This window comes from Hemiscyllium ocellatum, chromosome 39 (genome assembly GCF_020745735.1).
Source record: "Hemiscyllium ocellatum isolate sHemOce1 chromosome 39, sHemOce1.pat.X.cur, whole genome shotgun sequence".
In the NCBI taxonomy this organism is placed as follows: Eukaryota; Metazoa; Chordata; class Chondrichthyes; order Orectolobiformes; family Hemiscylliidae; genus Hemiscyllium; species Hemiscyllium ocellatum.
The window spans coordinates 11,918,297-11,934,326 of NC_083439.1; the positions used below are offsets into that span (position 1 = coordinate 11,918,297).

At 43.7% G+C, this 16,030-nt stretch overlaps 1 protein-coding gene across 2 annotated transcripts in view; it reads right to left on the bottom strand.

The window, feature by feature from the left end:
* LOC132834163 (hyaluronan and proteoglycan link protein 3-like) overlaps positions 1 to 16,030 on the bottom strand; it is a 19,653-nt gene continuing 3,623 nt past the window's right edge. Inside the window, exons 2-5 of one of the 2 annotated variants that reach the window (XM_060852822.1) lie at positions 11,312 to 11,447; positions 9,378 to 9,743; positions 7,782 to 8,084; positions 1 to 5,639 (exon numbers count right to left, since the gene is read on the bottom strand). In XM_060852822.1, the coding sequence (XP_060708805.1) occupies positions 5,353 to 5,639; positions 7,782 to 8,084; positions 9,378 to 9,743; positions 11,312 to 11,438 (1,083 nt within the window). In that variant the 5' untranslated portion in view covers positions 11,439 to 11,447 and the 3' untranslated portion in view covers positions 1 to 5,352. The remainder of the gene's footprint in view (positions 5,640 to 7,781; positions 8,085 to 9,377; positions 9,744 to 11,311; positions 11,448 to 16,030) is intronic. The other variant, XM_060852823.1, reaches the window with a different exon arrangement.

Consider the following 16,030-nt stretch of genomic DNA (forward strand, 5'->3'; position numbering starts at 1 on the left):
CTATAAATAAACCCAACTTATTTTTGAACATTACAATTCATTTATTTGAAAGGTTCTGTTACGTGGACATTTCATTCATCCGCAAGGACTTATTTTTACAGAATAAACTTGCCAGCAATGTGTATAAGAGGACATGGAGTATAAAGCAAACATAAGATTAACTGCAAACACCATGGTGCTTTTTTTAAAAAGTTAATTAGCTACAGACTTTCAGGCATCAATATCAAGGTGGAAACTAGTCTCCACATCCAGACAAAAAGAGAAAAAAAATCTGTTACTCTTAAAATAAGTTCAAGTTTGTCTAAAGTTGAAGCCATTAAGGCATGCATTCTGCCTCAAATGAACTTGCATTGACTCAGAGTTATGATTTGGCTTTGGCTGTACTTTTGTAAATGTATACAGTCTAGACATATTTTATCGTAAATATAGGCTAACGTCAACAGCAAAAGCACATTTATCCAATATCAAAGTTTACCTCTCAAAGACGATGTGTCTAGAGTCTTTCAGTTACATAATTATAACAAATCTTCTCATAAGAGAGGAGTAATAATGTCGGTACCAAACAAGTCATCAACATATATCCATAATCTAAACAATAAAAATGTCTTTGAATGCAATATAGAAACATCTTAGGTCAACAGAAGAGTACAAAGATAAGAATCTAAATAATATGTAACATTAGCTTTAGGGAGCACTCCAGTCTTTAAATCATTTGTTTTACAGTCTTTAACTAAATAGGCTGCTGCATCTTTCTGGAGATTGAGGCAAAGCATATTGGGAAAGACCTCCCATCAGCTAGAGAATTGAAAATGAATTTATATCTTTATATTTAGTGCACTGGGATCTCTCTCGCTCCACCTGATTTCAGTTGAAACTGAGAACATTCCTTTCTTCCAGCCAGTATCAGAAATCAAATGGATAGGTGCTTTAGCTATGTCTGAAGATGATGTGATTTCTAGACAGTTACTTGTACTCAAAAGGAGCAGCATGGGGACAAATCAATACCGGGGCACACATCATACATTTGCCAATCATTTTACTGACCACTCGCTCTTCATCTCAAATGTGACCCAGTCAGAGTTGCTGCTCCACATACCTCTATTCACAGTCAGTATGTTTGGAAAAGCCACAAGAGTGGGCGTCAGTGCTGTATATTCTCTACTCACTCATCAAATGAAAAACAGACATTGGACACTATTTGGAGTAAAGATTTCTCACAGTCATAGCACAAGTGGAAAAGGAAATCAACCACACCCTATTACTGAAACCAAACGAATGTGGAATAATGGGCTATGTCCCAATGCTTTAAGGCCCCATATTCCTTAGAGTGGCCCTAGAACCAGCCAGAGCCTTGGGATGCCTGCACTTGACAGAAAAGCTATGTGTTTATGTGCGCTTCCCTCAACTGTTTGCATATTTGAGTGGATAAAGAGAGCAGAGTTACAGGACATTTCTAGTAAAGTCGGTAAAACTTCCCTTTGAAGCACAGAACCTATTAAACATGTCAAAATACCAAATGGCTAAAGAGCATCGGGCACCATTCACATCACAGCTTATATATCATAGACATATCCAGTCTGCTGCCAATCAGACAGAACCCCATTTAGATGGCTAGTCTATCAATATGCTAATGCTACATCTCTGCCAAGGGATGGTCACCTAGAAGAACACATGAGTCTCACACCCATCCTGACAGTCAAGTTACAGAGGACCTCATTAGTCTCCTCACGAGCTCTACATCTGTCAAATGTAATTTGGGAGATAAACACAACAAAAGCAAAGATTTCTTCCTGAATAAAATATAACTTTAACAACTGAGGTCTCTGGATATTGTAGACATGCAAGGTTTAAACAAAGCACTCTATATCTTAGTAATGTTGGGGTATTAGTAAAATCCTCACCAGAAAGTCAATTTCAGCCATAGGCCTTTCTTGAGGCTTCCCTGAGTGTATGAGATCACTCAGCTTACAGCTAATTTGTGTTTACGCCTAGCAGTTTATAATTCTGTGCCCCTAACCATAGGGACCAGTGTTGGGACTGCCTAAGCTGATATCATATACAAGCCCTAGCAAAGTGTAGACATGGTATTCCCATAAATTGAAAGTCAAGGTATAAGCACTACTCATTTTTCAGCATGTCAAAATTATGGGTATCGGCCAGTCTGTTGTTATATCTTATATGTTGTGGCATAGACAGAGGTTAATCAAATCCAACTTAATGACCCAGCCCTAGTTGGTTTAATTTACTTTGCTCCCAGCATCCCAATCAACAGAAAGAAACTTAATCTAATGTCATACACATAATACAAGCAATGTACATCATCAAACACAATCCCTTTCCTGTCTATTATAGTATCTATTTATCTTTTAAATGAAAATTTGGTTTGGAATAAACATTCAGAATTGAATAAATACCACATGCAGGGTCTATACCTTCAGGCTTAAAGCATTTTCAAACCATCTTTTATACAAATGTACATAATCCAGTCTGCAGATAACTATGTAGATGCAGAAGAATGTATTCTCCAAACAGCCTCCTCCCTGGCGTGAGATTAGCAGACTCCTGCTCTCCAACTTCTGCTGTGATAGAATTGTGGCTTAGGAATGGAACGAGGGCTAGAAGCAGTGACTCTTGGTTACCATCCAGTGAATCAGCTTGATGTGGGATTCCAGTGAGAATGAACAGTAATGTAAAACTGCACTACACAATTGTGTCCTACACAATCTAAACTGAAATCTAAGTGACAATGATTTCCTCTTCAAACTAATACAACATTATAAAGTAGCCATAAAACTTCTAAAAATGCAAAATATCATTCCTCCATCTCCTTCTCTCATGCAATGTGGAAGGTTGCTGCAGATACCTGCAGTCTTGTTAAACATTGACCCTAACCATTTAAACAGGGCTTCCTTTACTTCCTGGGTAAACAGTACATAAGCATTGGTTTCTCAGCTGGTCAAAGTACTCACACTTTAAAGATAAAATCAGATGTTTTCTTTGAAGACAGGAGGTACAAAATAAATTGCATTGGAAAAATTGTTGCATTTAAAATGTTCATGGATTCCCAAGATTTTTCAGAATTTGGAGCAGTAACCCAGTCTTAGTTCTGCCTGAGGATCAGTAGGGATATGTCCCGGACAGCCTCATGACACAGACTAAAAGGTGCTAGGATCGATCACTGGTCTGTGGTACAGACAAAGCAGGGACAGGGTGTGGGAGCAGAAACCTCAGCGCCGTTGAACTTGGGAGAAGAACTAGACAATATTCACGCTCTTCATCTCTGCATTTACTGCTCTGGACATTGGATAAGGACAGGATTGTGTTCAACTGTGTTCCTTTGATCAAATAGTTCATCACGTAGATACTAATGGGCTGCTGGTGGAATTGCTCCATTACAGACAGCCAGCACCTTCAGTAGACAAGGCAGGAGATACGGAAAGGAATTCTGTCATAGCTCAAGTGCAAGCCTAAGATTCACTGGTGAATCCACTCAAAATTATTCTTAAGCTGCAGCCCAAAGTTGTTTCAAAGCTTGGGCGTTCGTAAGCAGAGCCCGTTAAAGATTAATGATAAAACAGAGTAGATGTATCTGACAGGATGCAACACAGGATAAACATTACATTACTGATTGTAATTTACCATCTACACCTCAGTCAGAGAGAGTCTTCCCTGAACAACCCCTTATTTACCACAAGCATGTGACAGAGTGTTGATCCTTAGTGGTCTAGCTTGATTTACAAAGGAAATAGACAGATTTTTAAGTAGTACTCATTTGGAGGGTTATGGGAGTACCAGAAAGTGGTGTGAAGGCCAAGGTAAGATCAGCCATGATTGTACCAAATGGCAGAGCTGGCCTGAGGGGTTGAATTGCCTGCTCCTAAGTCTTATAGTTTCGAGATGCGCAGCCAGATTCCTGATGAAATGTGTGACGACTCATCTTTGCTTCCTAATCAAATGGGGTGACATCAATTTTCTCCAATTATATTAAGTTGGGCAGAGGAATGAGGATATTCTGGGTCTGATCCTTGTGACTTCTTTAGGGTGAGGCAATTTAACTTCCTCAATATGGAGAGGTCCTGTTGGAGGAGGTTCACATGTCACAGCCTTTTTTTTTGGCTCTTTTCTCTGGTCAATCACAAAATACTTGAGCTTTACCAACTATGAATCCAAAATATGCAAAATAAACATCGATTTACTGATAAAACTGATCTTCAAATTAACTCCCTCAACATACCATTTTGTTTTGGGATGGTACATTGCTTAACTTAGCCACATAATAACTGGATCTTGTTTCCTGTACGAAACTTTTTCAACACAGTGAATAGTGTCATATCACAAAGCCATACATTGGAACAGAATTATTCTGTATACTGGTTGTTAATCATAGAATCGCTACAGTGTGGAAGCAGGCTTTTCGGCCCATCAAGTCCACACTGACCCTCCCACCCAGAACCACCCCATTCCTGTAACCCTGTTTTTCCCATGACTAATCCACCTCTCCTGCAAATCTTTTGGACTGTGGGAGGAAACCAGAGCACATAGAAGAAACCTACACACTCACAGGGAGAATGTGCAAACTCCACAAAGACATTCACCCGAGGTTGGAATTGAACTCAGGTCTCTCCTGCTGTGAGGCAGCGGTGCTAACCACTGAGCCATTGTGGCACCCCCAAGTGTCAATGACTGAACTGAGCTCAGTTTGCTAATATACATAGTATAATGTGCTGCATTATTATATTTCAATTCAAATAATCTAGAGATCATAAGGTGGACTTATTCGGTAAATGCCAGACTCATGGTTGCACATTGGGTACCTGACACTGCAACACGAAGGTCTTTGCCTCCAAACAAGTTGATTTGATTCCTGGTTGCGATGACTGAGATGACTGCTTGGACTACTATGGGCTCTTACATAAAGATAGATCGACGGAAAAACAAAAAGGAATGAGGGAAGAGGGATGCAGGGGAGAAGTCAGCGGAAGAGAGATTCTGAATGCAAAAATAATGGCTTGGAGTCTCACAGTATAATGAGACATTTTGGTTTTTAAAAGCTGCTTTAGTGAATCCTTGCAGACTGGGTTAATTTTTTTTCTTTCCACAAGGTCCTCCTGAAGTGAATATATACTATGGAAATCAAAAATATAGATGTATACAGGAAATCTCAAATTAATAGAAATTAGAAAGGATTCTCCAAGTTGACTTAGGTAGATTTGGGAATCACAATGTTATCTTCTAACTGTTTTCTTAAATAATCTGATTTCACCTTTAAAGATGAGTACTGCCACAATAATCCATGAAGGCAACTGAGTATAGGTCCTCCTGTGATCGACACAGTCACACAGACCCTGGCCTTTAACTCAACTTAAAGCAGTAGACCCCAAACCTCCCATTCTCCTTCCTTGGGAAGCCAAAGGTGCGGACCCCAGGCTCTGGTGGGCCACATTTGGGCCGTGGGAAGGCAATGGGGTAGCGAACACTGCCATCGGCGACCCAGCCAGCCTCACAGCGGTCAAACTTTTGGAACTTCCAGGCGGCGTAGAGCTGGCCCACTTTGGCAATCTCACCGCCATCGTCACGGCAGGCTTTAACCGCTTCATCAAAGGTGAACTTCAGCGGACGGCGTCGGAAGTACAACTTACCTGGAAAAGGAGGCAAAGACAATGGAGTCAGAATGTGAAGCAAGCAGTCCACCCAATGGCACAGCACCTAGAGTGCTCCTGGTATTCCTACACTGACATCAGCACCAGAGGCCTCAAATGCCAAAGAAAAACTGGCACTTCTTTCAAAAACTCAGCTCATGTCAAAGTACCTTACAAACAATCAAATTGTTGCCATGTACGAATCAATATGGCCAATCTGCATAGCAAGATTCCACGGTGACCAGCTCTTCTGATACGTAATATTGCTTGAGGAATAAATATCAGTAAGGACTCTGGGATGAATATCTCTACTGTTCTTCAAATTGGCACTGGGGATTTTTTTTAAGTTCATCTCAGAGTGAAGACAGTCTAAAGCCTCCTCTGAAGACAGTAGCAGAGTAAGGCACTCCAGCCGGTGCTCCTCTGCTCGCCAGCTGCTTTTCCTCTTGTTCTCTGTTTTTGCCTCTTGCTGCAGTTTTTCTTGACCCCCCACCCCCAACCAAAACTTCTAACTGCTTAAAGTGCTCTACTGGAAGGGAATGGAGAACGGAGGCTGAGACCAGCCCGGTGCAGGAGACGAGTCACGGCCAGAGCCCGGAGCGGGAGCAGAGCGAGACCAGGCCGCAGCCAGAGCCCAAGTCCAGGCCGGAGCCAGAGCCTGGAGCGGGAGCAGAGCAAGACCAGGCTGCAGCCAGAGCCCGGAGTGGGAGCAGCAGAGTGAGCACGAGCAGAGTCCCAGAGTTAGGCAGGACTGGGGTTTAGAGGGGGAGCAGAGTGAGCCCAGGCCCGCCAGGGGACGGGTCCTAGAGGTGAGTCCAAACAGAGGCCAGCACTTGGAAACAGCGAGGCCTTGCGTTCTGAAGCCCGACAGACACAGACTCAGAGAAAAAGGACCTTAACTTGAGTTCTTCGAAGACACTTTTTGTTCACATTCTGGACTTTTAAACTCTGTATTCCCATGCTAGACTATATTTTTTTCTACTATTTCAATTCTGAAACAACACTTCAATGGCACCGAAAGGCGACGTTACAAACTTTACAATGCATTCAGCTGAGTGCACATGACAATAAAGGCTATTCTAATCCTGAAAGTTCACACCTACCAGGGCACTGATTTCCATCTGTCTCACCCTAGGTCCTGTGCTCAAGGCCTTGAACCCCTGACCTTCCATCTTAGAAAGAGTCTTAGCATGCCTAAAGAGATGACACATTTCCACATAATCCCCCTGATCTACTATATATCACACTGTGTCTCTCCCTAATGACTGAGAGTTTGTTGAGGGTCTCAGACTGGCAAGTCCTACATGGTCCTGCTCAGTGCTGATGGGGTAAGACAACGGCAGTCAATACTTTAGGGGCTATACAGAGAGGGAAATGAAAACTAAACCAATCCAGGCACCTGCTCTCTGGTGACCCTTGAAAACTCAATCTTGTGGACGTTATGTGCAGATGGAATTGACTTGATGCTTTCCAATTAGATAGCCCAATACGAAAACGGAGGTATTCATTCAGTAAAACATTTGAAATGTCCATAGAAGACAAATTGAACATTTTGGATAGAAAAGCAAATTCAAATTTTAACTGCCAACATGTCTGATCCATTTCAAACAGAAATTTGCAAGTCTTTACAAATGTAAACTTTTGTTGCTTTTGTGAATTGAGAAAACCTGTTGTATTGGTGAATGATCTTCTCAGCGATGCCCAAATCACAGATCTGTGCCTTTCCCCCCAACCTCATCATTATACCCCCCACCTCCCCACTCCCCCCCCTCGCCCCCGTCCCACTCCTCCCAATGCCATCGATGCCACTGGGAGGTAATCCAGAAACTGGAGCCCACATCTCGGGACACATTCATACGAGCAGGAGGCACAGGCAGTGGCAGAGACAGGGAGAAGAGATTCAGCCTCTAATTTGCTTTTCCATCCTTCCTTCAGGAAGGCACTGGCTCTCTGCTCCATGCCAACCCTTAATGGGTCACCTTTGCAATTGCTGATCCAATGTGTTCAGCATCATGAGTGCAAACCCTGATCCTTCCACTTGGGCACACTTTCTGTGCCTCTATACAGCTTTCTGCTCCATTTCTTGTTTGGGTAGGAATCTATCCCTGTTAAGGTACGCTCTGAGCTCTCTGCCCTACATACCTTTCAAAGTTGAGGCAAAGCAAAACACATCATATCGGTGGAGGTTTTTGTGCCGCTGCCCATAGTTCCGGACACCCGCTGAGTTGTGCTTGCCCCCACATGGTCCACGTGGTATTGTGATGGGGTACTGCACTGAGCCATCCATCAGCCAGCCAGCGTTACACCAATCTAGTCCCTCCTCCCAGGCCTGGAACAGCTGCTCAAAGGAGGCGATCATGGCATCCTGCTCCTCGCAGGCTTGCTTGGCGTCGTGGAAGTTCAGCTGGTATCGGCCATGGTGGGGCTGGTAAGGGAAGACCACACCTGGAAGACAAGGCATGGGCAAGTGTGAGACTCTGCAAACCGGGTGCTCAAAAGGTGACGCACAACACCATGGAACTTCCATTGTTCAATACAAACTCCAGTCTGCTCTTTACCCTTCCTCACCACCTCCACTTTTGGACATAGAACATAGAAAAGTACAGCACAGAACAGGCCCTTAGGACCACGATGTTGTGCCGAGGTTTACTCCTAATGTAACTTAACCTACACACCTCTCAACTCACTGCTGTCCATGTGCATACCCAGCAGTCACTTAAATGTCCCTAATGGCTCTGCTTCCACCACCATCGCTGGCAACACATTCCATGCATTCACAACTCTGTGCAAAGAACCTACCTCTGACATCTCCTCTATATCTTTCTGCTTCTATCTTAAAACTATGACCCCACGTACCAGTCAATCCTGCCCTGGGGAAGAGTCTCTGGCTATTGACTCTACTTATTCCTCTCATTATCTTGTATACCTCAATCAGGTCTCCTCTCTTGTTCCTTCTCTCCAGAGAGAAAAGTCCGAGCTTATTCAATCTTTCTGCATGAGGCAAGCCCTCCAGTCCAGGCAGCATCCTGGTAAACCTTCTTTGCACCCTTTCCAGTGCCCCTGTATCATTCCAAGAGTAGGGCGATCAGAACAGGACACAATATTCCAAGTGTGGTCTTATCAGGGTCTTGTAGCGCTGCAGCAAAACCTCGCGGCTCTTAAACCCAATCTCCCTGTTAATGAAAGCCAAAACACCATATGCTTTCTTAACAACCCTATCTACTTGGGTGGCAACTTTGAGGGATCTATGTATTTGAACACCAAGATCCCACTGTTCCTCCACACTGCCAAGAATCCTGTCTTTAATCCTGTATTCAGCATTCGAGTTCGACCTTCCAAAATGCATCACTTTGCATTTATCCAGGTTGAACTCCATCTGCCATTTCTCAGCCCAGCTCTGCATCCTGTCTATGTCACACTGTAGCCTGCAATAGCCCTAGATACTATCAACGGCACCTCCAACCTTTGTGTCATCTGAACATTTACTAGTCTACCCCTCAACCTCCTCATCCAAGTAATTTATAAAAACTACAAAGAACAGAGGCCCAAGAACAGAGCCCTGCGGGACCCCACTCAACACTGACCTCCAGGCAGAATACAACACGTAGGTGTGTAATAGTTAGGTAGGTATAACAGAATGACTCCTCCTTCAGTAAATGGATGACTAACAATGCAGCAGGCTGTGCAGTTCACTAAAATGCCCATTCCACACGGGGAGATGTCTAATCTGGAGATTACCTCGTAACTCCAGCTCAACAATGCTGCTTTCATCCTCCAGTCCGTCAATCACTTCACACTTGTATTTCCCATAATCCTCCAGCCTGACGTCAGTGATAACCAGCGATGCCTCATGCTCGTCATTCTGCTGCAGGTAGACGCGACCCCTGAACTCCCCGAAACTGCGATGGCGCAGTCCGATTGCCACAATCACGTCACTCTCTTTGGAGAAATCCATGTTGAGCTTGGACCATTTAACTCTGACCTTTCGGGTCACGTTCACTGGCGGCTCATAATGGTAGTGACAAGTCAGGGTCACATTCTCCCCTCGGTATGCAAACAGTCTGTCCTTTTGGGTTTCGATATGGAGCTTGACGCTGTTGTAGTCTGAAAAGAAATGACGAAAGCAAAAACTGATCAATGCTAACATTTAGCGCTAGTTTTTAAAACAACAGACTGCTAGAATATTGAATCATAAGAGACACAGGCAGTCATGAGGCTTGCTGACCCAGTACATGTCGTGTTGGTTGAGATAGGAGCAGACTATAGTGACGCTGGGAAAGGGAGCGAGGCCATCAGTCAGGATCGCTGCTCCTCAGCTGTTCCAATGGGGGAAGAATCAGGGCTCAATTCAATCCCCTGCCACCCTGCGCTCCCTCTAATATTTATTTTTCTTCTGCGCAGACCTCCTTGGGAGCAGTTTCAGGAACAACGTCAGCATGACAACTTGTGTGAGCAGGCCCTCAGAGCCACAGCGTAGCAGGAACATTGTCAAAGGGAAATTCTCCAACTAACCCCTCAATGTCTGGGCCTGTCCATGGAAAAGAGCTAGGTCAATAATGGGGTGTATTGGGTCCCACCTCTGAAAGGAGATGCTCAGCAATGAGTCTCCATATTTGGGAAAGAAGAAGAGGAAATTGGATGAGCTTCCCCAGTTAGTTAGAGCATGGAAATGTCTATATGTCCAACTTGCTGAAGAATAATAGATAGGTGTGTCATGGTTAGGTAGGTGTAACAGGAAGACTTGCGACACAGTGGGACTATCCCTATATCTGGACCAGAAAGCCCAGGTTCACGTTCCACATATTCTGAATGGATAAAATAAAACTATTTTTACATAGGTTGACTGGGGTATTAAAAGGTGGAATAAAGTCTCTGATAGTTTATGTAGAGAATGTGTTTAATGAGTCAAATGGTCTTTATATTATATCAACAAGCCAACAGGAAGCACATTGGAAAGTAAGGGGAAGTCTCTGAATGTGCCTTAATCAACAAATACTAAAGCAGAATATCCGTTTATTATCACATCAAGATTTGTGGGAGCTTGTGGTAAACAAATTGGTTGCCAAATATCCTACATTATAAAAATGACAAGGGCCCTCTTGAGGTAGAGCCCCTAAACCGGAAGACCTGGGTTCAAGACCTACCTGTTCCAGAGGTGTGTAATAACGTCCCTGAACAGGTTGATCAGGAAAAATAGATAAAATTTTAAAACGTTTACAGTGACTAAACGTCAAAGATACTTCATCGGCTGTAAAGCTCTTTGAGATGTTCTGATGTAATAAAAGGTACCAAAACAGCTCTGTGTATAAGTTAATTATTAGTTGGATTCTCTGGTATTTTAGTGGTGCTACATAAAGGTAAAAAGTTACACAGGTGTATTGGGGTGGGGAAAAATCCATTCAGTTGTGCAGGAATACACTTCTGGTTAGAAGAGAAAAAATTTAAGGCGCTACTGATCATGTGTACAATCTGCACGTATCACAAATAGTAATTCAACCAGTTAACACAACCTTGTTCAAAAGGGCACAACAGAAAGTAGGATAAATGACACTCGGGACAGGAGGTGCCTAACTAGTCCTTTCGAGTAACATCACACCAAATCCATCAACAATGACACGGCAACAGTCACTGGACTGAAATGGAGATGATTGAAGGGTAATGGCAACACTTACACTCACCGTTCCCATTGCCATTCCCATTGCCGTTAATGTAGAACGCACCAATCTGTGCAAGGCTCAGGGGCAGACTAGCCAGCAGGAGGAGGACCACACTCTGAACAAACATCACTGCAGCTTGCATCCACAAGCCCTACAAAAGGGGAAAAACACAAAAATGGTTCGGATCAGTCCTGCTTTAAATAGAAAGTTAACAGTTTGAAGGCCTCCAGATCATAAGAAGAAACCAGACGAGATATTTTTAGCAACCTGACAAATAATACATTATAATGAATCAGAACTGAAGTCACCGTGTCGATATTTTTCAAGCATGCACTGACCACTTTGCAATTTTCAGTGATGCTCATATGGAGAGAAAAATTGCAATTTCCCACTTCTATTTATGAAAGATTATAAATAGCATGATGGAGTGTCTCCGATGGGCTTAATGGCCTATCCTGCTCCTAAAGTCCTACGTCCACATGAAAAGTCTGAATAGACCTGTTGGACTATAACTGAAAATGTGTTGCTGGTCAAAGCACAGCAGGCCAGGCAGCATCTCAGGAATAGAGAATTCGACGTTTCGAGCATAAGCCCTGATGAAGGGCTTATGCTCGAAACGTCGAATTCTCTATTCCTGAGATGCTGCCTGGCCTGCTGTGCTTTGACCAGCACCACATTTTCAGCTTACTTACTGTTGAACTATAACCTTGCTTTTGACCTTGTTCAGAAACTTGACATTGCTGTACTGACCAGCTTGGCCACGTGGTGGCGCTGTTGAGTAGTTGTGGTATCGACCTCCGGCCACCGAGCGGCGCGGGAGTGCAGGAGGCAGGGTGGCCTCGCCTGCTCCACACAGTGGCCAGTGTCCGGAATGACAGCTGTTTGTGTCCAGGGTCCAGAAACAAATCAGGATTCTGAATTCAAAAAAAATTGGGTAAACATTCTATAGAGCCTGTGCTAAAAACAGAAAAACTATTTCAACGTGGTGTGCATGCCTAAATAGCAACATGAAGAGACAATGCACAATAAGAGGCATCATGCTTGCTCCTCAGCACTGAGCCCTGGGTTTAAATTTCTGTCAGGGCCAATATTAATACACACAAGACATGAGGCAACCTGGGAGGTAGAGATGATCACACATCTCCTTCTGGAATGTGCCTTTGCAAAGGAAGTCTGGAAAGAGATGTAATGGTTTACATCGAGATTTGTCTTGAGCAGCTCCGTGACGTGGGACTCCCTGTTCTGTGAGCTCTTCCCCAAGACAAGCATCAACCGAGCCTGGAGGACCATCAACTCAATGAAAGACACCCTTTGGTCCACCCAAAACACATGGGTCTTCCAGAAGAAGGAGTTGACCCTGACTGAGTGTTAGAGTGTTGCACACTGATACATTCCGAGATCCAGGACTATGTGCTGAAGGACGCACTGAAACTTATGGCAGCTGCTGTCAAAGTGCAGTGGGGAAAGACCACCGTCTCAGGTCATTTAGTCAAAGTACAATGGGGGTCTCTTCGGTATTCGGACCCTTCCAGTGCCTCAAATATATGTAAATATATCTTGAACAAGTAAGAAATGACTTAGGTTTGTTTGTTGGATAAAGTCAAACTCTAATGTCTGTTCATTTCTCCAAATGCTACTGTACAGAACCAATTTGCTTCGGTGACTATGTATGTATGTATGTAAAGATTTGTTATGAATAAAGTGCATCTTTAAAATAAAAAGAAATGGGGCTACCCACTCAGCTGTCTGTGCAGTGATAATGCTGACACCATGGGCTGTTTTACCATTTGCCTCACCAATCAAGGTTGGCATCAATCGGAGGTCCCTTGCCAACACTTGCTGGGTACGAGCACTATGCTGACAGGTGGGCTCCTAACAACCACTCTGCGTGCTCACTGTCCAATTAAGGACAGGCTCTCACTGTAGCCTGAACCTGAGTGCCTGTGAGAGAAAACCAAAATGGAGTCATCTGCATAGCGTCAAGCAAACAACAAGGATTCCAGCCAGGAGGTTTCCATGACTGGAGAGGAACATTCTTCCACCTCAGGGTCTCAACCTTGATTACACCCATTTACATCCATTGTCCACTCTTTGTGAGTTACAGTCACAGACAGCCACTTCCATTGAGCTTCAGCTCATGGCCACGGCTTCTCCAAAGTCGTAAATCCACCCTAATTGGTGCCTTAACATTGGTCGGTAGCTGTCCACCTCCGTGGCAGGGATATACTCCTATTTTCCTGCTCACTCCCTCAACTTGAGGCCAGCAACATCCAGGCACTAGGAATGAGATACAGAAATATACCAATTCTCCTTAAAATATTTTTACCAAGCTCCCAATTACGTTATCTAATAGCTCCTTCTTTGGCCCACTGCTGATATTTCTCAGTTTGTGGTTCTCAAGGGTTTTTCTTACAATGAGGAGATTGCGAAGTTAAAGTTGCTCACCTGTTGCTGAGACCCTCATCCACACCTCCACTAACTCAGGTCTTGACTCGTGCAATGCATTTCTGGCTGGTCCTTCCATTTTACACATTGTAAACATGTACTCATGTAAAATTCTACTCTCTGAAATATGTCACTCCTGTGCTCACTGACCTACATATTCCAGTTGCATTTTGATTTTAAAATTCCAACCCAGTGTTAAAATTTCCCTACAGCATCTCCGTTCCCTATCTCTGTAATCTCCAATCTCACAATGACCTGAGGGATATGTACTTCCTCATCTGTGTTCCTCTATAGAATCCCCACAGTGTGGAAGCAGGCCATTTAGCCCATTGAGTCCACACTGACCCTCTGAAGAAACTACACCCAGACCCAATCCTCTGCCCTATCCCTGTAACCCTGCATTCCCCATGGCTAATCCACCTAGCCTGCACACTCTGGACAATCTAGCATAGCCAATCCACACTAACCTGCACATCTTTGGACTGTGGGAGGAAACTGGACTTGCCAGAGGAAACCCCACACAGATACGAGAAGAGTGTGCAAACTCCACGCAGTCGCTTGAGGGTGGAATTGAACCCGGATCACTGGCGATGTGAGGCAGCAGTGCTAACCACTGAGTTACCATGCTGCCCATATAATTAAAATAAAAACAGAAAATACTGGTGGAACTCAGCTGGAACCTGATGGCATCTGTGCAGAGGGAAACATAGTTAACTGCTTGAGACCAATATAACTCTTCTTTGGAATTCTGAAGAAATCACATTTGACTCAAAGCTTTAATTCTTTTTCTATTTGCTTGGAAGCTGCCAGGCCTGCTGAGTAGAATTCTCCAGCACTTTTTGCTTTCCTTTCAGAACTCCAGCATCTGCAGCATTTTACCTTTTTTAATTTGTGTTCCATTAGTGGCTGTACCTTGGTCACTGCAGAGGTCCCAGCTCTGAAATATCCTTCCTATACCTCACCACCTCATCTTCCTCCATTAGACAGTCCTAAAAACTAACTTCTTTGACCGAGTTTTGGTCACCTGATCTAAAATCTCCTGTGCAGTTCAGTATCACACCTCCCCTAATAACGTGCCTGTGAAGCATCTTGGTATGTTCCATTGTGTTAAAGGAGTTATATAAATGTAAGATGCTGTTGTTGGTAAATGCAACTGGTGATCACTTGTATCAGCAATAGCCATTTCTAACATTGCAGTCACTAATGGCAGACAACTAGAATATTAATCAGTTTATAAATAAGAATCTCTTGTCCATTTCAGCTTTCAGTTATCAAGATGAGTTGGAGGTGAGAAAGATCTCTGGTAGAATATTCCCGAATGTGAATCACTTAACTGGCTTGTCCAACATGGCAAGAAATAGTTCATTGATAAGTTAGCGCTTCAATATTTTAAACCGACAAGTTTCCAGTCCCAATCTCCTGAGCTGAAAACAATTCAGAATCAAGGTTTTTTTTCCTGAGGGTTTAATGTCTAAGCTCTGACAGCAGATGGCAGCAGAGGCCAACGTAAGAAACATAAACTACAGTTGATCAGGAGAGAGAGAGGGTTTAATGTTTCATCCAAAAGTTGACCTCTCTCCACAGTGCAGTATTCTCTCAAGACTGCACTGGAAAGTGAGCCCAGACTTTGTGCTTGATCTTGGTAGCTGGATTTCCTCAGAAGACGATGCCACAATCCAGTCAAAGTTAACATCTTGTGTCTGCTGCATTGAGTACAAGGCTCCTCCACTCTTCTTAATGTACAGTGACAGACTGATGTTGCATGTTCACACAGTGCTGTGAAAGGACAAATCCAATCCGGTCAATTACCGCGCCAACAGTCTACTCTCAATCAGGAGTAAAGTGATGGAAGGTGTCATCCACGGTGCCATCAAGCCACACCTGCTCAGCAACAACCTCCTCTTTCACAGTCACTGGGTCAAAATCCTGGAATTCCCTCCCTAAGGGCATTGCGGATCAACCCACAGCAGGTGGATGTGGCTGTTCAAGAATGCAACTACCCACCAGCTTCTCAAGGGCAACTAGGGATGGGTAGTAAATGGTGGCCACTCATCCCTCAAATAAATAACTTTTTAAGGAGTCCTACGGTGCAATAGTGTTAGCCCATTGACACTTTTCCATTGAGTTAGAGAGTCTGTTTTTAAATTGAATAATGGGATGTGGATATCTCTGGCTGGGTCAGTTATTGCCTGTCCCTAATTACCCTTAGGGTATTTATAGGTCACCCACATTGCTGTGGGTCTGGAGTCACACGATGGGCAGACTAATTAAGGTGGCAGATCTCGTCTT